This window comes from Hemibagrus wyckioides, linkage group LG29 (assembly GCF_019097595.1).
Source record: "Hemibagrus wyckioides isolate EC202008001 linkage group LG29, SWU_Hwy_1.0, whole genome shotgun sequence".
NCBI classification, from domain to species: domain Eukaryota; kingdom Metazoa; phylum Chordata; class Actinopteri; order Siluriformes; family Bagridae; genus Hemibagrus; species Hemibagrus wyckioides.
Window position 1 is genome coordinate 8,555,809 of NC_080738.1, and position 26,528 is coordinate 8,582,336.

At 40.1% G+C, this 26,528-nt stretch overlaps 3 protein-coding genes across 5 annotated transcripts in view; 1 reads left to right on the forward strand and 2 right to left on the reverse strand.

Moving 5' to 3' along the window:
* Positions 1–358: 358 nt before the first annotated feature.
* lias (lipoic acid synthetase) lies at positions 359–14,389 on the forward strand. 2 transcript variants are annotated; one of them, XM_058384939.1, is made up of 11 exons: positions 359–506; positions 2,298–2,473; positions 4,191–4,284; positions 6,641–6,721; positions 6,907–7,063; positions 7,174–7,231; positions 7,400–7,528; positions 9,922–10,067; positions 10,619–10,689; positions 10,829–10,940; positions 13,971–14,389. In XM_058384939.1, the coding sequence occupies exons 1-11, from the start codon at positions 387–389 to the stop codon at positions 14,027–14,029; spliced, it is 1,203 nt and encodes a 400-aa protein (XP_058240922.1). In that variant the 5' UTR covers positions 359–386; the 3' UTR covers positions 14,030–14,389. The 2 variants fall into 2 exon arrangements, with proteins under 2 accessions (XP_058240922.1, XP_058240924.1); XM_058384941.1 differs by having other exon boundaries at positions 2,301–2,473.
* A 94-nt stretch (positions 14,390–14,483) lies between these two features.
* On the reverse strand, positions 14,484–22,868 carry ugdh (UDP-glucose 6-dehydrogenase). Its single transcript, XM_058384938.1, has 12 exons — positions 22,625–22,868; positions 21,054–21,215; positions 19,822–19,923; positions 19,518–19,718; positions 18,407–18,604; positions 17,845–17,992; positions 17,597–17,691; positions 16,964–17,094; positions 16,283–16,422; positions 15,354–15,445; positions 15,039–15,149; positions 14,484–14,958 (listed from the first exon to the last, which is right to left on the reverse strand). The coding sequence occupies exons 2-12, from the start codon at positions 21,213–21,215 to the stop codon at positions 14,863–14,865; spliced, it is 1,476 nt and encodes a 491-aa protein (XP_058240921.1). The 5' UTR covers positions 22,625–22,868; the 3' UTR covers positions 14,484–14,862.
* Positions 22,869–24,023: 1,155 nt separating this feature from the next.
* Positions 24,024–26,528, reverse strand: part of smim14 (small integral membrane protein 14) — a 25,972-nt gene continuing 23,467 nt past the window's right edge. The window contains exon 5 of one of the 2 annotated variants that reach the window (XM_058384461.1): positions 24,024–25,627. In XM_058384461.1, coding sequence (XP_058240444.1) covers positions 25,592–25,627 — 36 coding nt within the window. In that variant the 3' untranslated portion in view covers positions 24,024–25,591. The remainder of the gene's footprint in view (positions 25,628–26,528) is intronic. The other variant, XM_058384460.1, reaches the window with a different exon arrangement.

A 26,528-nucleotide genomic window follows, 5' to 3' on the forward strand; every position in this document is an offset into this window, starting at 1 on the left:
ACAGAACACAACATAACCCGATCGAATGGGCCGTTAAAGAGGATTGAGTTCGATTGAAAATGCTCGGAAACAGGATGCGCCATGTTCTTACCTCGCCGATAAAGGAGGAAAGGAAGGAGAAGAGACGTCATCACGCCCTTGTAGACTATACGTGCTGCGTCATCGCTCGGGCAACTAACAGGCACGGCAGAAGAGCTGTCGAGTGTATCAAACATTATATTAAAACAGTATATAAAACAACTCGGTGTTAAAAGATTTCAGTTTAATATAAAAAGTACTTTTGTGAATAAACTGTTGAATCATGCTGGTGGAATGTCACTCATTATTCAGGTGACATTCAGGCGAGTTGAATTGTGAGTGAAAAGTCAGTAAGGCTAGTGTAATCGATGCCAGATGACGTGATAAGGGCAGTCATGGCGCTGGTCAGTCGGAGTTGTGCCGCTGTTAGTCGTTTGTCTTCGTGTAATCAGATTTTGTTGTCACCCAGATGTTATGAAGCTTCTCATGTAAGTGTGACTCGTAGTCTCGAAACTCTGTGTGTATTTATCTGTTTTCTGTTCATCCGACGTGGGTCGAATCTCAATCGAATTATTTGTCCTTAAGTCTAATAGACTGAGAAGTCTGTCTGCAGAAGGACAGACTATGACATAGAGTTGGGTGGTGGTCAGCAGGGGTAGATTCAGGATGCTGGATCTGCTGTCAAGCCCCCTCGAGGTGTCATGGGCTTAAATCGGTGAAACCCCAAGAAAGGGGGGTGACCATCTGATGACCGGCTGTAATTACCAACCCTTGTACACTTGAGAGATGTAGCCAAGCTTTGACTTGGTGCTTGAAAGGTGGAGAGAAGGAGGGGAGAAGCGATCACAGTTGGTGCAGCTGTAAGGGTGGGCCAGTTGCGATGGCCCCATCTTATTTTGCATATCTAGCATCACAGCACACAGATACCCCAAAGTTTTACCCTTCCCCAGTTTTTGCCCATCTCACCCATTCTACACTGGATAACCTCACCTGGATACTGCAGAGCTGCTGGTGTACTCATAAAGACTCAGATCTTTGCTTCGGAGTATATGGTTTTAGAAGCATAAAGATGTCTAACTAGCTCGCGCTCTATAAAATATGATGTAATATTCATCTGCATCTGGATTTCTGTGGAACATATATAGGTGACACTCTACATATCTGCAAATTATATAAAGAACAGATCAGAGATGCTATTTAACAAAGAATTGGCTTTAATAAGACATGTATTTAACATTTATGGAAGGAGTCTCCAGTGTCAGGGCTTTGTAACACTAATACAGGGTGGTGGAGAAAACATCCTGAAGTAGAGCAGAGAGAAACACGAGTTCAGATCAAAAACATTATTTATGTAGTTTTAATGTCAGGGCTGGTCAGTCAAAATCATGAGGTAAATAAACAAGAGCAATCAAAAATCAAATGTAGAAACACAATAATGAATAATTCTGTAAAGAAGAGCGAGAATAAACTGTAAGTAAATATATAAAGTCAGATTTAGTCCACTTCCATGGTGACGACAGGTTTTTATTAACTTAATGACTGAATCATGGATGAAAAGAAGATCATTTCAAGTGGTTATATTTTGTTTTATAGCGTTGCTTCATGTTATCACATCTGAGACATCTCCTAAATAGCCAGAACATTAAAAGCTTAATATAGTGTAGGTTCTCCTTGTGCCACCAAAACAGCTTTGAGTCATCAAGGCATGGACTCAACAAGACCTCTAAAGGTGTGCTGGCACTTTAAGCAGTAGGTCCATTAGGTCCTGTGAATAGTGAGGTGGAGCCTCCATGGATCAGATATGTTTTTCCAGAACATCCCACGGATTGAGATCTGGGGAATTTGCAGAAATAGTTCAGGAAACATCTCAGGAACAAAACCTCCAGAGTGTTAGGGAGCATTATCCTGCTGAAAGAGGACATTAGGGTACACCGTTGACGTGAAGGGGTGTACTTGGTCTGCAGCAATGTTTATGTAGGTGGTACATGTCAGAGGAACATCCACATGAATACCAGAACCCAAAGATTCCCAGCAGAACATTAGCCTGAGCATCACACTTGCTGTAAATGTGAAAAAAATGTGAATATGAAAGTTTAGTAAACGTTTCCTGAACTAATTTTATAGAACAATGTTCAACTTTGCTGTGATCAGTAGCTCTCTCCATGTCCGGGTTCATCTCACTGTTGATTATTTTCCTATAAAAGCATGCTGTTCTTTATCTTCATCATGTATGTAAGCCTAAAGAAGGTCTCTTAGGAGTTATTGTTGTTGTGTTTCAGCAGGTCTGTGTGAGTCGAATGAGCAACGCTGCCAGCACGTCACACACACTACAGGACAAAAAGAAAGCAATAAAAGAAGATGGACTGAAGCTGCAGGACTTTATATCAGGAGATCTGTCTGAGAAGAGCAAATGGGAGGAATACAGAGGCAACCTGAAGCGACAGAAAGGAGAACGGTGAGTCGATTAAGAGCTCGAAATTCAATGTAAAGGTGCAGTGGGTTATGTTCAGAAGTATTTTTCCTCATAAAAATACTAAATAATAATTATTTGCAGTGATGTCATGCAATGAGTCTGACATTTTCAATGTGTCTCATTACATTTGAATCCTTTGCATCTAAATCATTGGTGATATGAAGCTCATATGAAAGTAGACACTCAGGATTCATAAGGTTTTCTGTTTTCCCCTGGCCTACTAGGGGCAATTTATTCATAGAAATGTCCCAAAAAACAGAAACAGTTATTTTATTTCCACACAAACATTTCTTCAGAATAAATATTGATATCAAACCCATTTCTGCTCTCTCAGATGCCCCAAGTGCTTGTTCATGAACATCTAAAATCTGAAGGAGTTTATCTTCAAGCGCTAAAATTCTGTGTAAGGTTTTCCAACAGAGGGAAAAACACTCACCTCACACTGAGTCCTGACTCATTTTATATCAGACCTGTGACTGGGGATTAATAATTCATTTGTTTATACTGATGAGAGAGATATGAGAAATGAGATGAGATGCTAGTAAGAGGTGTAATATCACGAAAATCAGGAAAGTAGTGTAAAATAAGAGTAGTATAGAATACATAAATAAAAATAAAACTAACAGAAATAATAAAATAAATCAGTTATGGTGCATATGCTGAAATATTTTCTCACGTATTACCTGATGCTCACACACCACAGCTGACAGCAAGAGAACCAAATAAACCACAGTCTAGATTTAATGTCAAATCTGCTAGTGATGGCCGATCACCCTAAATGCTAATGTTTAAAATCGTCGTACATTTTTGGTATAAATTATTCAGTGTTGCTCTTTAAAAGATAACAGACGTGTTATCTGTAGTCTGACTAAAGACTGTGGTGAGGAGGAGATCGATAAAGGCAAAGATCAGTACTGAGTGAATGCCTGTGAAATCACTTGTAATGAAATTCTGTTCATGGAAGTGATTGTTATGTAAAGTTGAGTCTTAGATTAACTCACTGTGTAAGTATGAATAAAATGTTAGACATTTTAACTTTGACCAGCTATTTTTAGCTTTCAAAACATCAATCTGAAATCAACTAATGCTGCGTTCACACATGCAGCGACTCGCAGCAACAAAGTGACCGGAGTTCATTCATTTCCAGCGAGAGCTGCCGGCTAGATGTGGGCGTGTCCAGCGTCCATTGTTTCATCTCGTATTATAAGATGCAGATATACACTGCTAAATTTTAGGGATAAAATAAAATAAAATAAGGATAAAATAGTTTAATTATTTTATTTTATTTTATTTTATTTTATGTTATTTTATGTTATTTTATTTATTTATCCCCCTCCCCTTTCTCTGTTTATCTTCTTTTGTAAAGGTGCTTTGAGACAATGTCCATTGTAAAAGGCGCTATACAAATAAAATTGAATTGAATTTTATATAGACAAAGACCAGATCATCCTCCAGAGCGATTCATTTTAGCAAGAAAACCGATTCTGATTTGCTCCACCCACTGATAAGCGTTATTACCATGGCAACCAGCAAAAGATACGCATACTGACAGCATCATACTACAGCTACAGAAGACTCGTAACGATAAAATCACTGCGTGTGTGAATGTAGCATCTGTACTTATTACCCAGTGATATATGTGTTGATACAACAATGAGAGAAAGTAGATTATTAACCCCCTCTGTGATTTAAACCCTAGGCTCAGGTTACCACCGTGGCTAAAGACCGAGATTCCTATCGGGAAAAACTTCAACCGACTGAAGAACACGCTCAGAGACCTGAAGCTACACACCGTAAGTCACTAGAAATTCATTCACACACAAAGGTGTGGTCTCAGATTATTGTTCATATTAGCTGGAAAGAAGAGTGATGTTTTCTCAAGTGCAATATTGTGTTAAAGGAGAAGTTCACTTCCTGAACAAACCTCTACAGATAATTCCCTCACCCCCTCATCATCCAAGATGTTCATGTCTCTCTTTCTTCAGTCGTAAAGAAATGATGCTTTTTGAGGAAAACATTTCAGGATTTTTGTCCATATAGTGGACTTCTATGGTGCCCCCGAGTCTGAACTTCCAAAATACAGCTTCAGAGAGCTGTAAACCTCGATCCCAGCCCAGGAAGAAGGCTCTTATCTAGACAAACCATCGGCCATTTTCTTTGTAAAAATTGTATACTTTTTAACCACAGAAGCTCGTCTAGCACTAGCTTTGGGATGCGCGTCTTTGGTGCTGCGTAGTACGTAATCATGTCGAAAGGTCATGGGTGACGTAGGCGGAGCTACAGAGCCGGTGTTTACTAGTGTGGAGAAGGAGGACCGCTATGAAGTTGGAATGACATATATGTTATATGTCTTTGTGTCAGGTTTTTGTTTAACATTATGTTATTATGTAGTACGTAGCGTCGAGGACACGCATCCCAGAGCTAGTGCTAGACGAGCTTTTGTGGTTAAAAATAAATGTGTGTGTGTGTGAGAGAGAGAAAGAGGGTGAGTGAGTGAGTGAGTGAGTGAGTGAGTGAGTGAGTGAGTGAGTGAGTGAGTGTATCTGTGATGTGTATGTGAGTGTAAGAGAGAAGGAGAGTGTGTGTGTGTGAGTGGTGTGTGTGTGTGTGTGTGTGTGAATGATGTGTGTGTGTGTGTGTTTGTGTGAGTGGTGTGTGTGTTTGAGTGATGTGTGTTCGTGTGTGAGTGGTGTGTGTTTGTGTGTGTGTGAGTGGTGTGTGTGTGTGTGTGAGTGGTGTGTGAGTGGTGTGTGTTTGTGTGAGTGATTTGTGTGTGTTTGTGTGAGTGATTTGTGTGTGTGTGAGTGGTGTGTGAGTGGTGTGTGTGAGTGGTGTGTGTGAGTGGTGTGTGTGTGAGTGGTGTGTGTTTGTGTGAGTAATTTGTGTGTGAGTGGTGTGTGTGTGTGAGTGGTGTGTGTTTGTGTGAGTGATTTGTGTGTGTTTGTGTGAGTGATGTGTGTGTGTGTGTGTGTGAGTGGTGTGTGTGTGTGAGTGGTGTGTGTGTGTGAGTGGTGTGTGTGTGTGAGTGGTGTGTGTGTGTGAGTGGTGTGTGTTTGTGTGAGTGATTTGTGTGTGTTTGTGTGAGTGATGTGTGTGTGTTTGTGTGAGTGATGTGTGTGTCTGTGTGTGTGTGAGTGGTGTGTGTGTCTGTGTGTGTGTGTGTGTGAGTGGTGTGTGTGAGTGGTGTGTGTGTGTGAGTGATTTGTGTGTGTTTGTGTGAGTGATTTGTGTGTGTTTGTGTGAGTGATGTGTGTGTCTGTGTGTGTGTGTGTGTGAGTGGTGTGTGTGAGTGGTGTGTGTGAGTGGTGTGTGTGTGTGAGTGGTGTGTGTTTGTGTGAGTGATTTGTGTGTGTTTGTGTGAGTGATGTGTGTGTCTGTGTGTGTGTGTGTGTGTGAGTGGTGTGTGTGTCTGTGTGTGTGTGTGTGTGAGTGGTGTGTGTGAGTGGTGTGTGTGTGTGTGTGAGTGATTTGTGTGTGTTTGTGTGAGTGATTTGTGTGTGTTTGTGTGAGTGATGTGTGTGTGTGTGTTTGTGTGAGTGATGTGTGTGTCTGTGTGTCTGTGTGTGTGCAGATATTCTGTTTACACGTTGGTCTAAGAAAACACTTCAAATGAAAATTGAATATAATTGAATATTGAAAATATGGTGAAAAGCTGCAATTCACCTTAATTTCTTATAACAGACCTGAATACACACTCCAGGTTAAAGGAACAATAAATAAATTTCAGCAGAATCACGGCAGTATAAACAGTCAGTCTGAGGTGGAAAACTCTACCAGCTCACTGTGTGTTCCTCACAAAATGAAGGTCAGGGTTTCATCAACTTTAATCAGATTTCTCCCTCTGTACTTATTGAAGGTAACCAGATTTTAGTTGAGGTGAGATACACAGTTATTATAGAGATTATTTCAGTTCAGGAAACTCTCAGAGATTTCAGACCTGAAAATGTCAACATTCCAGCAAGTGACGAGGATCTAAAAGCTGTATGGAAACTGATGAAGAGTTGTAAAGGCAACACGTGATTATAGGATGTTTAAATGGAACTCAAGCTTTCACTATTAACATTTGAATGAAATGATAGGACCATTTTTGTTCATTTTGATTATGAAGATGTAGATGTAAAGCTTCTGTTGTCGTTGCTATGGTTACAGGTGTGTGAAGAGGCCAGATGTCCGAACATCGGCGAGTGTTGGGGAGGTGGAGAGTACGCTACTGCCACGGCAACCATCATGGTCAGTACAGTACATTACAAATCACTATGTTAATAAATACAATATTATTTACTGGAGGTTCAGTGAATGTGAGTATTAACTAGTAAGATTTACTTTACAAGCACAATTCACATTCCACTATGGCTCTGCCTCTCTGTGTGTGTGTGTGTGTGTGTGTGTGTGTGTGTGTGTGTGTGTGTGTGTAGTTGATGGGGGACACGTGCACACGTGGCTGCAGGTTTTGTTCAGTAAAGACAGCGAGGAAGCCACCTCCTCTCGACCCGGATGAGCCTTATAACACAGCTAAAGCTATTGCTGCCTGGGGGCTCGACTATGTAGTGCTCACTTCAGTGGACAGAGACGGTAAAGACACACACACACACACACACTTCCTGAATGACATTCACTGTATGGAAATAGACAATGGGTTGTATTAAGAATTTGTTGTGTGCGTGTGTGTATGTGTTGAACAGACCTCGCTGATGGAGGTGCAGAACACTTTGCCCAGACTGTGTCTCATCTCAAGGAGAGGTAAAAAACTATAATACTAATAATAATGATATACAGACAAGTGACAAATTTAAGGAAAAGTAAAATAGTAAGGCGTCCATTTCCATTTTCACTGCCCGGGTTTGTTCTTTAAACAGATCTATAGACTCTGTGTATCTGTCTTCATGTTGTGTTTATACACTCTTACAGGAACCCTAACATCCTAGTAGAGTGTTTGACGCCGGATTTTCGCGGTGATCTGTTGGCAGTGGAGAAAGTGGCTCTGTCTGGTCTGGATGTTTACGCTCACAACGTAGAGACAGTGAGAGAACTGCAGAGGTAATACTCAAGTGTGGATTTCCTGCTCCTGAAATACTCCTGGTGCTATTGTAGTTTAAAATGAGTGGAAAACCACAGGAACCTAAACATGGAGATAGTTGAATATTCTACTTTACTACAGGCTTGGAGTGACACATAAAGACAGACTGGTGTGGGGGTTTTTCCTGCCAAATAATCAACTGGATTAACATCATGTCCTGAATCAGTATCTCATTGCCCCATTAGATAACTTATATATATATATATATATATATATATATATATATATATATATATATATATATATATATATAGAAATAAAGAAATAAAACCTAATCATGAAGAAAATAATTGCAGTATACCATCATCTCCACAGCCAGGGTTTGATTCCCAGCCACTGAAGGGTTAAATATCTGGTCAGTTGATCAGAAAGGACATCTGTCATAAAAACCTGTGCCAAAATGAAATATGCAGATCAGAGGATGCTCTGTGTCGACCCTGAACAGACTGGGACACACGTGAGACTGGTGTGTAATTAGGTATCACTAGAAACGTCCATCTTTAATCCAGTAAACAGTTCTAACCATCTCTGGTTTAAGTAATTCAATCTGTACAATCATTTTTGTTAAGGACGAATATTACAGAATAAGAAAGAAGTGTCACTTTACTTCATTTACGTCACAGCTGCAATAAAAGACTCCATAAAAGGTAAAGACGACGGTGACGAAAAAGACAACTAATCTGCGCTAAAATTTCCAGGAAAGCAGCTCAGCCACTGAGGCGAGGTTTAGCCAGCGTAGACTCATACTAGATGGGCAAAAATACTTCACTTTTATGTATATTCCCACAGCTACATGAGAGCCATTGTTCACATATCCACTTGTGTGGGCTAGAAGATTAATTAGACTGTGCGTAAGAGCCAGAAATCTCTGTGTCTCTCTGGTTTATAGTCAAACTCTAATGTTTAGTGATTAAATAAAGGATGAAGGATAAACACTGGTCTAACAAGCTCCATTAAACCCTTCAGGCACTGGTGTGATTGTCATTGGCTGCATCTCACATCACAAACTCGGACCTTACGTTGAACAGAACATTTCATTACTTATTCACCATGTATATCAGAACTGCAGGAGGACGAAGACAAGCGACATGCCAAAGACCTCAGGATACACACAGTGGCCATCTTGCCTATCCATCTCTTATAGGACTCTATCCACTATCAAGCTGGAAAGGACATGTTTGAGGACATAATTTCATTTTATACAGATTTAAAATCCCAAAATACTGTATATTATTTTTGTTTGTAACTATATTTATAAATAACAATATTCTGCACAATGTGTAAATAAGAGTTGAGGAAACGTGTCAGGAACAAAATGACCTTTAGTGAAAAAACAAGTAACACTTTTTAAATGAGACTTGTTCGTGGAGTAGCCGCACTCATCTAAAATAAACACAAATATTTATGTAAAACATGTGAAACTTACGTTAATGAGCATGTTGTCATTTGTTGCAGTTGAACTGAACATTCCAGAAAAAAGTCGGACTCGGGTTTTATAAAGCGGTGTAGTTATTTGTGACCACCAGGTGGCGCTTAAAATCTGTTATAGTACAGATTAGTCATTTCCCTGCCTTTTGTTTTAGGTATTAGGTGTTGTTTTTCAGGGGTTGGGCTTGGCCCCTTAGTTCCTCAACCTGATAAAACACCTTTGGGATGAATTAGAGACTGTGAGCCAGGCCTTCTCGTCCAACATCAGTGCCTGACCTCACAAATGCGCTTCTAGAGGAATGGTCAAAAATTCCCATAAACACACTCCTAAACCTTGTGGAAAGCCTTCCCAGAAGAGTCGAAGCTGTTATAGCTGCAAAGGGCGGGACAACTCCATATTACATTCATGTGCATGTAAAGGCAGGTGTCCCAGTTTTGGTCTGTCTCACAGTCTCAGCTCTAATTCATCCCAAAGGTGTTCTGTCAGGTTGAGGTCAGGACTCTGAAGTTCCTCCACACCAAACTCACTCATCCATGTCTTTATGGACCTTGCTTTGTGCACTGGTGTGCAGTCATGTTGGAACAGGAAGGGGTCATCCCCAAACTGTTCCCACAAAGTTGGGAGCATGAAATTGTCCAAAATGTCTTGGTATGAAGCTGAAGCATTAAGAGTTTCCTTCACTGGAACTAAGAGGTCAAGCCAAACCCCTGAAAAACAACACCTGAACGCAATGATTTGGAGGGGTGTCCCAAAACTTTTGGCAACATAGTGTATCTCCTTTTATTATTGATAATAGTAATTTATAATAAACAGAACTAATTGTATTGTTTATCATTTTTTAAATTATTATTCCTTATGTTAGAATCACTCAGTTGTTGTTATTTCCAACTTTGCTGCTTTCTAATTTATAGTTTTGACCTTTAGGTATGTGCGTGACCCACGTGCGAACTTTGACCAGTCTCTTGCTGTGCTGCGCCATGTTAAGGGTGTCAATCCGAGCATACTCACCAAAACCTCAATTATGCTCGGACTTGGTGAAACAGACGCACAGATACACGCTACTCTGAAAGGTATATACACACACGCACACACTCTTGTACTCATACACTCCATATACAGAGCATTGACAACTTAAAGCAAAAGCAATTATGAAGTTATTAGCAAGCCACTTGACCGCCATAAATTTCCAGTAGACCTTCAGCACACACTGAAACACTGAAACTACTGGAGCAATGAACACCATTCTTTCAGAACATTCCCTCAGCATCTGTTTTGATGAAGAGGTGGAGATCTCTGTCTGACCTGTCCCTCAAGAATATATCCTAAGTATTCAGTTGTGTTGAGATCTGGAGACTGTGAAGGCCACAGGACATGATTTACATCATTTTCATTCTTATCAAACCGTCCAGTGAGTCCTCATGGCCTGTGGATGAGGGCGGAGTCATCCTGGATGTGGACCCTAAATACGGGTTCATCTGACTAGTCTCCTTTAAACAATGATCATTTCACCAATAAATAAGTGCTTCCTTTATCTTAAGAGAGCTATTGTTTTTTTTTGTCATCTTTTTATAGACTCTTTAGAGACTGAAATGTGTAGAGATAACACTTTGTCCTGTTGCAGAGTTGAGGGACTCTGATGTGGACTGTTTGACCCTTGGCCAGTACATGCAACCAACAAAACGACATCTGAAGGTATAACAGCATTGCTGAAGCACTTACAAGCCTTACATGACCAATAGAACTGCTGTCTCCTGACCTTCATGATGCCTGTTTGTTTATTCAGAGGTACATTAATGAGCTCAATTCTGAAATGTCTGAATTTTGTGTGTAGGTTGAGGAGTACATCACCCCGGAGATGTTTGCTCACTGGGAGAAGGTGGGACAGGAAATGGGGTTCGTTTACACAGCGAGTGGTCCCCTAGTGCGCTCCTCTTATAAAGCAGGTAACACACTAGGTTGAAAAGGACAAACTTCTAAAGTCTCAGGCTGGAGATGGTGATAAAATGATTAGCATTACACACTTGTATCCGGTTTCTAATACCAAGGTCGATACCACGTACCAGAAACCATATCATGCTTAGCTTTATCACAAGCAGACAGCTGACAGCAATCTGGATGTAGTATTTTGTCAGCAAAGCAAACTGCTCTGAGAAAATATTTAGAGGAAGAATGCAGGCAATACAAGTAACCTGAAAAGTGGTTAAATCATAGCTGGTAGAGATTCAGTCTGTGGCTACTGCTAGCTGACCTGAACACGCAGAGTCGTATCAGCAAGCACGGAGCAGTCAAGCATTTCAGTTCTGTATGAAGAGAAAGTATAAAGCTATCAAACTGCACTTTGTTAGTTAGCTAATATTACGATAGAGGCGGCATGGTGGATTAGTGGTTAGCACATTCGCCTCACACCTCCAGTGTCCTGGGTTCAAGTCTCACTTATAGTCAGTTCCAAAATTTTGGCACCCTTCATGAACAAAACTGAACCTCTACAGGAGTGATGTTTTAAGATAAACGTTTGTGGATTATTTAGCCCTCATTCACAAACCAGCACTGCTGCCTCCACCTGCCCCCACCGGCTGACTCGTTCTTTGACCTGTTTCTGACAGTACTGCTGTCTCACCCCCTTTTTTGGTCTTGGGTGTTGGACAGGCTGCAATCGCTGCTGTCTTATCAATTTGGGGATACACCTGCCCATGGTCCAAGTGGAAAGCCAGAAACCATCCAGTTGCATATTTCTTTGGGTTTGCTGTGAGTCACAGCTGTCTCATGTTGCTGCAAGTTATTACAATAAATAAGAATAATGTCGTCCAGGCAACAGGGTGGGCAGTGTGCAGAGAGAGGGCTAAGGACCCAGGTTTGGGGAACTGGATTTGGGGGAGATGGCCCCTGTTTCTATGGTGCAGGGATGGGGGTAGGATGGGAAGATAAAGGTGGGAATTAAGGAGGGGGGCTCATCTGCACCTGGATGCAGTAAGTCGGAAGTGTCCTCTCTGATATCCAGGTGATGAACTTTATTAGCAGCCACCTATAACAAGCATCTTGGAACTGTTGGTCAATTGCAACCGGTCACCTGATCTCAGGGGTGGACCAACCCATTGCAAAATAACTTCAATTCAATTCAATTTTTATTTGTATAGCGCTTTCAACAATGGGTATTATTGCAAAGCAGTTTTATGGGACTTTCAGGTCTGGGTACTTCAGCAGGTTTGCGACCAGAAGCTGGGTTTTCCTCATCGCTAGCAGCAGTAAGCAGACCGCATGCTGTGAGTCTGGCCAGGCTTCTGTTGGATCATCCTGCAATCCCATCTTGGAGAGCATGATATGGGGCATGGTCGTAGCAGCCACTGAGTGGATCAGGCTCAATATCACCTGCCGATTGTTGCTCTGGGCTTGGAGAAAGCACCTAGCAGCCCTGCTCCTGCTCAATGTCTAGTGCTGTACCCCTAGTCGGAGACTCATTGCTCGTTGGTGCTCATTGATGCTGTGGATGGATCTGTGTGGACAGCCTGTGACCAGGAGACAGAGCCACTTGTAGACTATCACACCTTCACGGATCTGCCATTTCATCTGTCGGCTTGTGACAGCAAGGAATTAGTGTCTAAAATGAACTCAGAAAATACAGTGACCTAATAGTTCCCCGTAAGCCCTTGGTTGCTGTTGTAGAAAGGACATTATTTACTGTTCAGTGTCACCCAAATGAGGATGGGTTTCTCTCAAGGTTTCTTCCTCATTTCATCACAGGGAGTTTTTCCTTGCCACCATTGCCACAGACTTCTCATTAGGGATAAAATAGGGATATAATGAGGATAAAATAGTAACTTTAATTTAAACTTTATAGGGTTTTTTTCCTACACTTTTGTAAAGCTGCTTTGAGACGATGTCCATTGTTAAAAGCGCTATATAAATAAATTGAAGAGACAAGAGTCTTGATGATCTCTGCAGGTGGTGAGGACTCCATGATGACGGATCTTACACAGTTTCATGTATTTCAATGCCAGTGTGACACATTTATGGGCTTGACCAGAAATAAGGAGACCAAAGGAAGACTTGGGACAACTCAGCCATGCTCCTGCTTCTTCCTTAATCTTAAAAATAAGGAGTAGTGGTTTCAGAAATAATTCCAAGCCTACAATTATTATTTACACACTTATAGAGAAACTTTGCACCACTCCGTCATTTCCAGCTTTAGGTTTGCATATGAGGATTTCCCTCTTTACTACAGGAGTGTCATCGAAAAACATTACACATGGATCCTTTCCAGAGATAATGTTAATTTGCTGGTAGATTTAATCAGCTCTTGGGGAAAAAGCTGTTACTTGGTGAAATTCATTATGCCACTAATGCACACAAGAGCCCTTGAACACTCAGTGGGTTTTGGGGGATTTTCCAGTTAGGCAGTTCCCCTTTTGCTGCCAGTTATTTTGGTCTCTTCTGACAAAATACAATAAACTTGTAGTCCAGCTACATTTAGGGAAGTTCTGGACTCTATTGTGTTAATCAACCGGGAGAGCTTTTTTATTCTGCTTGTTGCCTTCCTCACCCTCCTCACAGTGTGGAGGACATCAGGCTCATGTGTCCTCTTCTTGACCCTGTTTTGGACTTCGTAAACTTATTATAGACTTGGTAGTGTTTTTAAATGCGTATATAGTTTTTTTTTATATCTATTGCTCGACTCACGTCAAAGAGATGAGTGTCTTTGAGTCACGCCCATGGTGAAGGATAACAAGGAGTGTATTCAGTTTCAAGCTTGGCTTGTTCCCAATTTCCCAATAATGTGTGAATTTCATTTGTTTATATTTTTATAAACAGGTGGACATTTTCATGAATAGCCCTGGAACTGAACAAAATTAGTGCAGATTGTGAACATGCAGCAACAATGAATACTTGATAATAAGAGTCAGGAAACCTAAGTTGAAGGGAGTGTTGTGTTTCTGAAAATGAGTGAGTAAGACTGTCTTTGTTGTTCATTTGCACAGGGGAGTTCTTCCTAAAGAACCTGCTGAAAAAGAGAAAGATGGAAGGAACCATGGAGTGAAGATCTTCAACCTGGACTCTTTCCATCTTGCATTCTCTTCTCCAATAATCATAGAACTACAGAATATATTTATAATAAGCCACAGTGTCAATATGTTTAATGTTAGCAGGATGGGAAAGGATGAAATGTCAGTAAATGTAGTCTTCTGGTATGTGGAAGAGAGGGTAAGAAAGACATCAGTAGAAGTGTCTGGGTTTTATTTATGAAGAAAGAGAAGTCTTCATAATGCTTCTTTAGTCAAGCATCATCAGGGTGGTGAAGTGATACACCAAAGTCATTGAGAGAGAAATTGTATACAGGGGGAATATAATTAAAAAGTAAATCAAGAACTGTACAGTGCAATAAAATGATTTTAAAGCATTTGTTTCGTTTTATTTTGTGAAAATAAGATAAATTGGTCCATATGTATTTAAGAAATCGTTGCCTTTTTTCCCCATGTAATATTATATTAGTGTTAATCTGTACAATATGAAATGATTTATATAAAAAAAAAAAGTTCACATTAAACTAGTACATATGTATATCACATGAGACGATTAAATATCGATGAACCGCAGACTTCCGCCATATTTCAGACACAGTGTGTATAAAAACAGACTCCTGGCTCTGCTGAAACTCTCGCTGTAATTACACCTTCAGGTCAATACTTCAGTTTTGTGTGCAACATCATGTAAAGATCAAAACGAATACTGAAAAACTAATTCTTCTGAAATTGAAAGGCATTTCTACTGATTTTTTTTTCATTTATCTGCATAATTCTTTACTAATATCCATGTAGACACAGTGCCCTGTGTGTGTATGTACACACACACACACACACACACACACGTCTCTCAGACTTTGGATTTCTTAGTCGGTGGCTCGTTGAGGGTGATCCCCGTGGGTGTGAAAGGAAGCCTGGTCATCACCTTCTTTCCAATTGTCTCGATCTACATGCACAAAAGACAGTTATTACAGTGATTAAATGCATGATGATAAATTTGTACATGAGAAAGTGACACACACACACCTGGAAACCGAGGTTCTGTAGTTGGAGGTGTAAATGATCGAGGACTCTGCGGCCATCGAAAATGAAGGCTGGTTTCAACATCTGGTGATAAATCTGTTCGTAATCCAGATCCTGAAAAACACACAAACAACCAATGTTAGAAAGGCGTCATGTTAACACAAATCTTCTGTACTGGATTAATACAGAACTCATTATATAAAACAGGAGGCAAAACTTTACTTTATGCAAAGAGTTTGGCCACCATTACTTAAATCCTCCCATAGGGTGCCAAAACTTCTGGAGTTGTTGTGTATAGTGGTCTCTGTGTGTATTTACCTTGAACATGTCCCACTCGGTGCAGATCACTAGTGCATGAGCACTTTTACAGGCTTCATACGGATCTGAGGTCACAGTGACCAGCTCAGATACTGAGGAAAGAGTACAACACACACACTTCTGTAATTTGACTGTAACTGTATTGTGTAAATCAGTAACAATCTAAAACAGATTAACTGGAGGTCCAAGAAACTGCTTGAGTATACAGAATAATCACACACATATACACTGATCAGGCATAACATCATGACCACCTGCCTAATATTGTATTGGTCCCCCTTTTGCTGCCTAAACAGCCCTGACCCGTCCTGCACTGTGTATTCTGACACCTTTCTATCAGAACCAGCATTAACTTCTTCAGTAATTTGAGCAACAGTAGCTCGTCTGTTGGATCGGATCACACGGGCCAGCCTTCTCTCCCAACGTGCATCAATGAGCCTTGACCACCCATGACCCTGTCACCGGTTCACCACTGTTCCTTCCTTGGACCACTTTTGATAGATACTGACCACTGCAGACCGGGAACACCCCACAAGAGCTGCAGTTTTGGAGATGCTCTGATCCAGTGGTCTAGCCGTCACAATTTTGCCCTTCAAACTTGCTCAAATCTTTACTCTTGTCCATTTTTCCTGCTTCTAACACATCAACTTTGAGGACAAAATGTTCACTTGCTGCCTAATATATCCCACCCACTAACAGGTGCCATGATGAGGAGATCATCAGTCTTATTCACTTTACCTGTCAGTGGTCATAATGTTATGGCTGATCAGTGTGTATATCTATACACACACACACACACACACACACACACACACACACACACACATACATACACATACATACACATACATACACATACATACACATACATACACATACATACACATACATACACATACATACACATACATACACATATACACACACACCTCTCTTAGGATTGTCTCCAGAGATGCTGGGCTGGGACAGGTCCTGTATGATCTGTTCTTTTGGCACTTTAGGGTCAAAGATGTGCAGCTTGGCTCCTTCATCCATCAGATATTTAGAAATATAGATACTGGATGACTCTCTGGGAAGGTGCGCACACACACACACACAAAGTGCTACGTCAGCATGATAAGATACCACCAAGTTCTTCCGTCCTTGTACTTAAACCCTAAGAATCTATTTACAGAAGATTTGGACACACAGTAGCCACACAGGACATGTTATTAGTCTGTATTCAGGCCTATAGGGTATTGTGTAGGATTACTCTTTATCTAGACACTATCATGACTCCACTATCACTGTAATTCAGGTAAAGCGTCAGTCACACATGATGACTCAGCAGTTACGCTCTTTAGTCATGAGTTTAGGGACTAAATGGTTTAAGGAGCGTGAATGATTGTGTACTTGTGAGAAATCTTTCAAAAGTGTTGTGTGTGGTTGTTTTTTAAAAAAAAGTTATCTACATGTTATCTGTCTGTGTGTGTGTGTGTGTGTGTGTGTGACCTAAGGTATCACAGGCAATGAATCACTTTTAGTGAATTTCAAAAGAAATGTATAATGATGAAATTGATGCCATACCGTGGGAAGAGTTTGTGTGACAAAAGCTGTGTGTGTGTGTGTACCTCGTGTCTCCAGTGTCTTTCTTGAACGAGAAGCCTAGCAAGGCAATTTTCTTTCCTGTTACAGTGTTGAAGAGACAGTCGATGATCCTGCACGCAAACCTTTTCCTCTGGTACTCGTTCATATCGATCACCTACACACACACACACACACACACACACAACAATGCCAATGTTAGTAGCTATTCTTACATCCAGTCTGAGGTTGAAATCAAAAAAAAAATTAAACCAAATGAATATAATCTATTTAATTGAGGGGGAAAAAGATTCACAATGTTTATTTAATGGCTTGTGCAAGAGCATTTCTCACATCCTCACACACTCTGCTCAGTATGTAAGCTCTGGGGGATGTGCTGCTACAGGAAACTAATTAAGGACAGGGGAGACTGATGTGTCAGAAATGGAGAACAGAACGTTCCAAGTTTTTATTTACTAAGAAATATGTTCTACTTTTTTATCCATTCATATTCAGCTTTGTCTATATCCACAAAACAAACATCCTTCAACATCCCTCTGTTTTTCTTGCATGTAATAATCTCAGCAGATTGCTCGGTTTAGTGGAAGTCTACACAGAAACAGTTTCTCTAGGATGTGAGATGGGAGCGATCTGTTCAGAAAGCTGTAGATGTTCTGTACCTGCTGCCAGTATGACGCCACTTCAGGCAGATTCAGTGCCTCACACAGATACACCAAATTCAGCACATCCTTCTGGAAACAGCTTCCTCCAAAGCCTGGTGTATTGAGAGAGAGAGAGAGAGAGAGATCAGCTTGAGTTATGCTCAGTCTGTTCAGCAACTCTTACAACATCGGTCATCTGGGGCAGACAAATGTTCCTCACACAGAGACACACACCAAATGTTCCTCACACACAGACACACACTCACCCACGCTGGCCTTGAGGAACTTGCTGCCGATGCGCTGGTCCATGCCGATGGCTCTGGCCACCTCCTCCACGTCAGCGCCGGTGGACTCGCACAGAGCCGAGATGGAGTTTATACTGCTGATACGCTGAGCCAGGAACGCATTCGCTGCCTAATTAATGCACAGAGAGAGAGAGAGAGAGAGAGAGAGAGAAGGACAGCAAGGCAGAGAGAGAGAGAGAGAGAGAGAGAGACATACAGAGACAGACAGACAGAGAGAGAGAGACACACACAAGCGTATATTTAGCGGACATGTTGAATATAATTTGCTGTACACTCTGTGCTAATGTACACAGTCATTGCACATACACACACACACAGATAAATTACTAATTAAACAATTAAATGAACAGACAAATTTCTGCATTGTATTATGTGGGGGCTGTAACAGATGTCCTCTTTTTCTGTCCTGTATATTAGTCATAATCTTTTCTACTCTACTGTCTCTCTCTCTCTGTCTCTCTCTCTCTGTCTCTCTCTCTCTCTGTCTCTGTCTCACACACAAACACACACACACTATACTCACTAATTTGGACAGCTCGGATGACCACGTGTTGGTGGTGATGATGCGGGACTTTGGTACCCAGTGCTCGTACACCTCACACAGTGCCCTGATCGCCTTCTGACCTTCAGGAGTTTCATCTCCACCAATCAGCACACGGTCCGGCTCCTTCAGGTCCTTCACAGCCGTCCCTTCAGCAAGAAACTCTGGGTTGGAAAGAACCTGAGGAAGAGAGACAGAGTCTGTATTCACTGTAACAACCACAATATTCCCAAATTCTAAAAAAAATAAAAAATAAAATGTAACTGAAGTAAAGCTGAAGATGAATGCGTGAACATTGTACCTGAATCACACAGAGCATGAGGAACAACCTTTCGAATTAGATACCTATGTTAATAAACATGGTCTTTCTTCGTCCTGTGAGACTGAAATGCATGAAAGCAAACCTGCTCCCACTTTCTATCCGGTCTCATGGCTTTCTTTCTCCATCCCTCTGCCATCTCAGCACCTTAAAAGCAATTCTAGCTGCTGTCGCTAGTCAGTGGAGCTAGTCAGAGTTCAAGCGACACTGGGATTAGCAGTTTAGCAGACATTACTGAATACTGATAAGCAACCAGACACGAAAACACGTATATCTTTTTCATCCCTTAGCCAAAACTTCCTGAACACAATGTGCTACATTAGAAACTTTCTATTAAAGCATTTAACCATTCCATTCGCTACCACTCTGAGTCGGTTACCAAGACTCCAACACGAAGGAGCTGTAACTATAACCCAGTCAGCTAGCTAGTTTATTCATCCCTGTAGTCTTAGTACAACAGATTTAGTTTATACTTCTCCCCATTGGCCAGCTCTCACTCACTCTCCATGATCATAGAAAATGCTCATGTGCTTCCACCTGCTCAGGCTGGGTCACTTTAACGTAATCACCATCCACCTCCCTGTGTCACTGACCTCCTGCACCACATTGTAATAAAACCACAGCACAGGAATGTGAGAGACGAACAAAATATCTAAAGCCTCAACAAAGACAGCCTTGAGCGTCTAATCTGAGCTCTCATTTTTGGAATGCAGAAATTACAAACACGATATAGAAATTCCGTAAGCTGTACAAAAAATGTCAACACACACACACCTGTAGGTTAAGGCTAGGTTTGGTGTTGGCGTCGAAGATCCTGCGGATGCTCTCGGCAGCTCGCACCGGGACCGTGCTTTTCTCCGTCACGATCTTATAACCGTCCGAGACCTCCACTATCCGGCGTGCGCATGCCTCGATGAACTTCAGGTCAGCCGCTCGGCCCTTTCCCATCCCGTACGTCTTAGTGGGAGTGTTTACCTGAGAGCAGAGCAGAGGCATGGAGTCGACATGTACACAACAAGCACATGTATTTTTTATCTAAAACACAGACAAGCTTTCCTCGATCAGTCATTTTACTCACTGAAATGAAGACCAGGTCTGCTTCCTTGATGGCCGAGTCGATGTCAGTGGAGAAAAAAAGGTTCTTGCCTCGGCATGACAGCACTACCTCGTTCAGGCCAGGCTGCACAGGGAAAAACTGGCATTTAAACCAACAAAACAGGCATCAACAAGAACTAAATGGTGCTATAATCACACTATAGTGCTCAAATACACTACATTGCCAAAAGTTTTGGGACGTCCACCTTTACATGCACATGAATGTAATATGGAGTTGTCCCGCCCTTTGCAGCTATAACAGCTTCAACTCTTCTGGGAAGGCTTTCCACAAGGTTTAGGAGTGTGTTTATGGGAATTTTTGACCCTTCCTCTAGAAGTGTGTATTTGTGAGGTCAGGCACTGATGTTGGACGAGAAGGTCTGGCTTCTCTGAGCCCAACCCCTGAAAACCAACACCTGAATTCAATGATTTGAAGGGGTGTCCCAAAACTTTTGGCTATATAGTGTTATGTTCTCATACTTTAAAGCATCCATACTCAATTTGCAGGGCAGTGGTGGCTAAATGGTTAAAACTCTGGGTTAGGGTTAGGGTTAAAACTCTGGGTTACAGATCAGAAGGTCAGGGGTTCAAGTCCTTAACTCTCTCTGCTCCAGGGGGCTGTAACATAACTGACCCTAAACTCTGACCTCATACTGGGATATGTGAAGAAAAAGAATTTCACTGAGCTATATATGATGTGATGTAAATGACTAAAGACCAGAGGAAATCTAGAAAGCTTTCAACACATCACAATTTCATAAATTGTGATCAAAAGTTAATTATCGAGAGATAAAAGTTTATCAATGAGATTTGCTGCAAATTTTTTAGAAAAATCTGTATTTCAATATATTGTCCACTATACTGGGAATACATTTGTGACCCTGCCCACTGATCACTATCACTGGACTTCCAGATTAAGCATCTGAACTGAATAAGTTTTACATTATTATTGGCCAAGCGTCGCTTTCTCCTTCACTGGACATCCTTTAAAGAGTTTACAGGTCCTCAGGTTCTGCTGGACTAGCTGCTTTGGTGTACAACCTTATGCACTTATACACATATGTGCATTTGATGCATTTGTTTTATTTAAACAGGCCAAGATTCAGGGTGAGAAATCATTTTTTCATGTTAACAGGGGGGCAAAAAATGATACTCTAATGTTGAGCGCTATGCGACACACACATTCTACCAAAGAAAAGCCCGATGTTGAGTTACCTCATAAATGGGAAGCGTGTCCGAGTTCCAGGCTTTGATTCTGGACTCGTTGACGTCGACCACCGTCACTGTAATCTCTGGACACATGCTGGCGATGACGCTGCACGTTGGCCCCCCGACATAACCAGCGCCTATGCAGCAGATTTTCCTAATCTGAACCATCTGGAAGAGAAGACACAGATATCAGCGTGGGTTCAACTTAACCTTCATAAATCCAGAGGTTTAGGATTGAGGGAAGTAGCTTTCGGTAAATATTAACACTTTTAACACAGTTTTGATAATCAGTAAACCAGCTAGGGACTTCGGCGATGCAGAATGTTTGATTACGAGTGCCAGAAATCTGACTAGATACACACATTTTGTACACAAAACCAGTCTCATCCTTTGGTCTGTGAATTTTCGTTTTACCCAGGAACTGTTCCTATAATCATAAAGACTGTCCTGTGTTCATCCGTAGACTGTCATTCACTATAAACTATACATCTTTTTTAAACACATTTAAAACTGTTCTACAAATTTAGAAGAGCAAATAATTTCTATTCCCAGTATCTGGTGCCACCCAGAAGAGGATGGGTTCCTTATTGAGGCTGGTTCCTCTACAAGTTCCTTCTCAGGGAGTTTTTATAGTGCCTCAGGCTCGTCCACAAGGGACCTAAACCTACATTTCTCTAAAGCTGCTTTAATCACAACGTCTATTATTAATAGCTCTATATAAAGACGTGAACTGAAATACAGACACCAGGACACATTACTACCAGACTTTTAATAGACTAAAAATCTGAAAATAAACCCGGTCATTACTACTCAAATCGATCTCAATGGCTGGCACACTTTTATAAAGTGCTAAGGAATTAGATTAGGTTTAGTTTTGATGAGAAAACTGGAAACACTTAGTTAAAACAGATGTTTCATCACTGTGAACAGCGTCTAATTACAGGAAAGAAAAGACCTCCGAGGGGGGCCAGATGGGGCCTTCCTGAAGGAAAGTCCAGGAGTGGTGAAGGTTCACATTAATGCATCTCTCTCAGCTCCTCTGGACACAAGGGGGCTACTATACACCCCGGCTCACTACACTGATCTTCTGTAACCTATTCATACTCAAAGCTTGGTCTAGGACTCTCTATAAGAAAACGTTCACAGAAACCCTGTCTGATCAACCGAACACACTGCCTGAGATAAGATGCAGAAGAAACACAGAAACAGTGTGTTTATCAGCAGTGGCTGGACTCAGGGAGAGGTGAGGGTCTGTTCAACAACCACCTAAATTCTTGTGCTAAGAAAAAAGCAGGTTTAATGTAAAGAGAAAATAAATCATTATATCCTGAAATGAACAAATTAAAATGCTTTAGATTTATCACTCTCAGACTCTCAATGAAAGGAAAGTGTATATTCTTTATATAAGAGGCTGAAATAGAGGTATAGAGTCATTATAATTCATGTTTAAAACATTGACTTGAGAGACTTGCCTTCATTTAATTAACTTCACAGTAACTTCATGCCCACTTTTGGACTACTTTCCCCCTCTCCACAATAAAGTGCCTTTTAATAAGCAGTGAATAAATCTTTCTTACCGTGATTGGAAATGAAGTTAATGGAGGAAATCTGCCTCTAGTTGTTACCGGATGGAGGAGAAGTGATAGAGAGATCTGACTCTGACTCTGATCTTCTGCAGCCTCAAGCTGAAATGGGTAGAAAGTTCTCAGGTGCTTCTCTGGATACTTTTTACTGAATGAATAAAAGTATTGTCATGCCGAGGGATCCTTCTCTCTCTTACTTATACACACACACACACACACACACACACACACACACACACACACACACACACACACACACACACACACACAGTTCACTCACACACCCATTTAGGGAGGGTTAGAAGCAACCCACTTCCGGTAAGAAGTACATACAATAAGAGTCACGTGATTCCAACTCACAAAAGGGCGTAGTTTACACATAAACAACAACTGAATCATAACAATGAGTAAGAATATAAAAATGTTACATTATAATATACATATAAATATTTATAAAGACATTTTAATAAATGACTCTGCCGAGTGAAAACAAAATAAATTTATTAATAAGACTTTTGGTTTGAAATTTGCTTCTCCGTTTGCCACGTGTAGAGAAAGGCCGAGGACTTTTAATGCAGCGTTCACAAAAATACTAACACGAAGACGGGCAATTAAAAAAGTACAAAATAATAAAACTTAATGTGTTTAAGCAAAAAAATATATATAGTAATCCTATAAAAATATACCTAAAAATAAACACTTATTTTTGCCCTGGATTTATTTATAAGAAATTCACCTTGGAAAGAAAAAAAGGAATTTTTAAAAAATTTATTTGTTCATTCATTCATTCATTCATTCATTCATTCATTCATTCATTCATTCATTTATATTTTTTCAACAATATTGCGTTCATACAGTGTAACTGTATGATATTATTAATTTAAAAACATTAATTTGAATAAATAAATATTTTAAATAAAAAATAAATAAAATGTATTACGATACTAATTTTTTTTAACGTGTATGATACGATAAACAGCGTCATTGTTACAGATGATACTAAACAAAAACACATTTTTTTATGAAAGTGCATTTAATTAATTATCCTTAATTCTCACATAGAATCAATTTCTTTTTGTTGTCATTTTTTAATTTATTTATTCAAATTAATTAATGTTTTTTTATTAATATCATACAGTTACAGTTACACACTACTGTTGAAAAATATAAACAAACAAACAAACAAATAAATAAATAAAATGGCAGAACAAAAATAAATTGATTCTATGTGATAATTAAGGAGACTTTAAACCAACCTTTCATTAAAAAAATGTTTATTTTGGTCAGTATCATCTGGATCAATGACACCGCTTATCGTGTGATACTAATTTCTAAATTAGTGTATTATTCGTTACACAATTTTCGTGATGATTCACACATTTTTCAGATTGTTTCAACATTTTTTCGATGCTACCTGAATTTTCACTGCCCCTCTAGCTTGTATTCAAATCTGCAGGGAATGAACCCGAGTCACGATGACGCAATACGACTCTGAGGTCAGTGACTTAAGTGTGACGCAGGAAATCGATTCTCTCCATATTCACCCCGCCTTTAGTGATTAATACCAGCTGGAAGAAGAAAAAACACACACACAGAGCCAAAAATATATATTATACAGATTTTTTTTTAACTGTTTATTCTCAGTAACCAAAAGTGCATATTTGAAGCCCTTTTCTCATAGAGCAAGTTATAATCTTAACTCAAAACATGTAACTACTAATAATTCAGAGAAATGTACAGAAATATTTTCCATGCCCAACTAATGATTGAGAGACTGTGTACCCCAAACACACATGGAACAGGTTTATATGAAACATTATTAAACATTACAACAGCAACTGTTTATTTGACCATCCTAGTATAAGCTACAGTCTTTACGCTACAGACTTTTGAAACACACAGTAAAAGGTCCTTCAATGTTAAGGTGTGGAAAGAGAAAGCTATTAAAAAAATAAGCTCATCATGAACCCTCAAATGTCTTTAGGTTAATATGTCCAATATTTAAGAAGGCCATGAATAAACATTTCCTGTTTAATTCATCGTTATATTCGATTCAGAGGTTAGCAGTAACTTTCTTACATGTAACTGAATGATGTACAAGATGTGTAGTGCAACTAAAAGCTTAGTATGGCAGTCTATAAATGATGACTTTAGGCATAATTGCCGGTAAAACTGGTCACTTCATGGTCAGTCAAGATCTTAAAACTTGTTTTTTCCCCTATAATCAGATTTACATTAAAGAACTCTCTGTGTCTGATCCTAACGAAGCCCTTGATGATTCCAGACGGTCCACAGCTCTGCTCGTACCACACCCATACACCTGAAACACACCCACTCGGCGTTCTCGATGAGCTCAGTGCTCAGCTTCAGTTACTATGAAACTAAAATGAAGAAAAAATGTGAACTGACTGGTGTGTCAGCCACCACAAGCGGCGTGTTAAGAGCATTAGAGCGCAAAGGCTCCAAAAGAGTCATATGGCACCAGAGCCACGGCCCTTGTTCTGACCTCACGAATGACATCAGAAGTGAGCGAAATGACGTAGCTCGTGCAGAATGTGCTACAACCTCCACCCTGAAATACGCCCCCCATCTAAAAGAGGCAACCTTACTGTGAATCATATGTGTCTCGGGTTAGTCATGGTGTCTTGAGCTATATTTACACCTTTTGCTTAACACAACACCATGGAGAATATACACTGTTTTATTTATCTTTAAGGGTGGTGGACTTCAAGTCTTTAAAAAAAAAAGACTTTGCTTTGGCTTAATTATTGTTGTTTCCTTAATCATGTCATGTTAATACATCCCTTAGATTATAGAAAAGTATCAGGATTAAAAAGTAATCGATCAAAACAGACAGAAGAGGAAGAGTGAGTAAGAGGAGCTGATCAGACGGAAGACAGGTCTAATGCTCGGGTCGTAGGTGAAAGGTCTTGGTCATGGTATGAAGTCCTGGGATCATCGTTAGTCTACTGGGGGTGCTGGATCTCGGCCGTTATTCTGGAAAATAAGAATAAACAGAAAATAAGACAAAGTACAATTAGTGTGGAGAGTGTAGTGTAGAGTGTAGGACAGTGAATACTGAGCAGAATTAAAATCATTATAAATGGCTTCTACCATTTCTGTAGGTTTATCATAATAAAATGTTTAACATGTCGCTTCATCACACACACACACACACACACACACACACACACACACACACACACACACACACACTAGGTGTAAAAACTGGTAGAACTCAAGCCTAGGTATTGTGGCCAAGATTGTGACTAAACTGTGAGCTTTTTTTTACTTGTTACAATGGAGGGTCTTTTCCTCAATAATCCAAAAATGTAATAAATCCCAAGACAATCATTACAGCACAAAATTGAGTAGAGTTACACAAAAATATAGAAGAATTACAAAATTATTCAAACAATTGAAAATAAACTTGTCTCAACCACCCACACATCCTCTCTACCACAAATCCAACATCTTTTCCAATGCCCTCTCCCTCCCACACAATCCAGCCCCTTCAGCCCCCCAATTATACTCATCTAAGCAGTAACAGAAGAGGGAGAAAGAGAGACAGAGAAAGAGAGAGAGAGAGAGAGAGAGAGAGAGAGAGAGAGAGAGAGAGAGAGAGAAAGAGAAAGAGAGAGAGATTCTTCTTTAACAGTGTTTCTGATTTATAAAAGTTTTATAAAAATTAAATTAATAAATAAATTGAGAGAGAGAGAGAGAGAGAGAGATTCTTCTTTAACAGTGTTTCTGATTTATAAAAGTTTTATAAAAAATTAAATTAATAAATAAATTGAGAGAGAGAGAGAGAGAGAGAGAGAGAGAGAGATTCTTCTTTAACAGTGTTTCTGATTTATAAAAGTTTTATAAAAATTAAATTAATAAATAAATTGAGAGA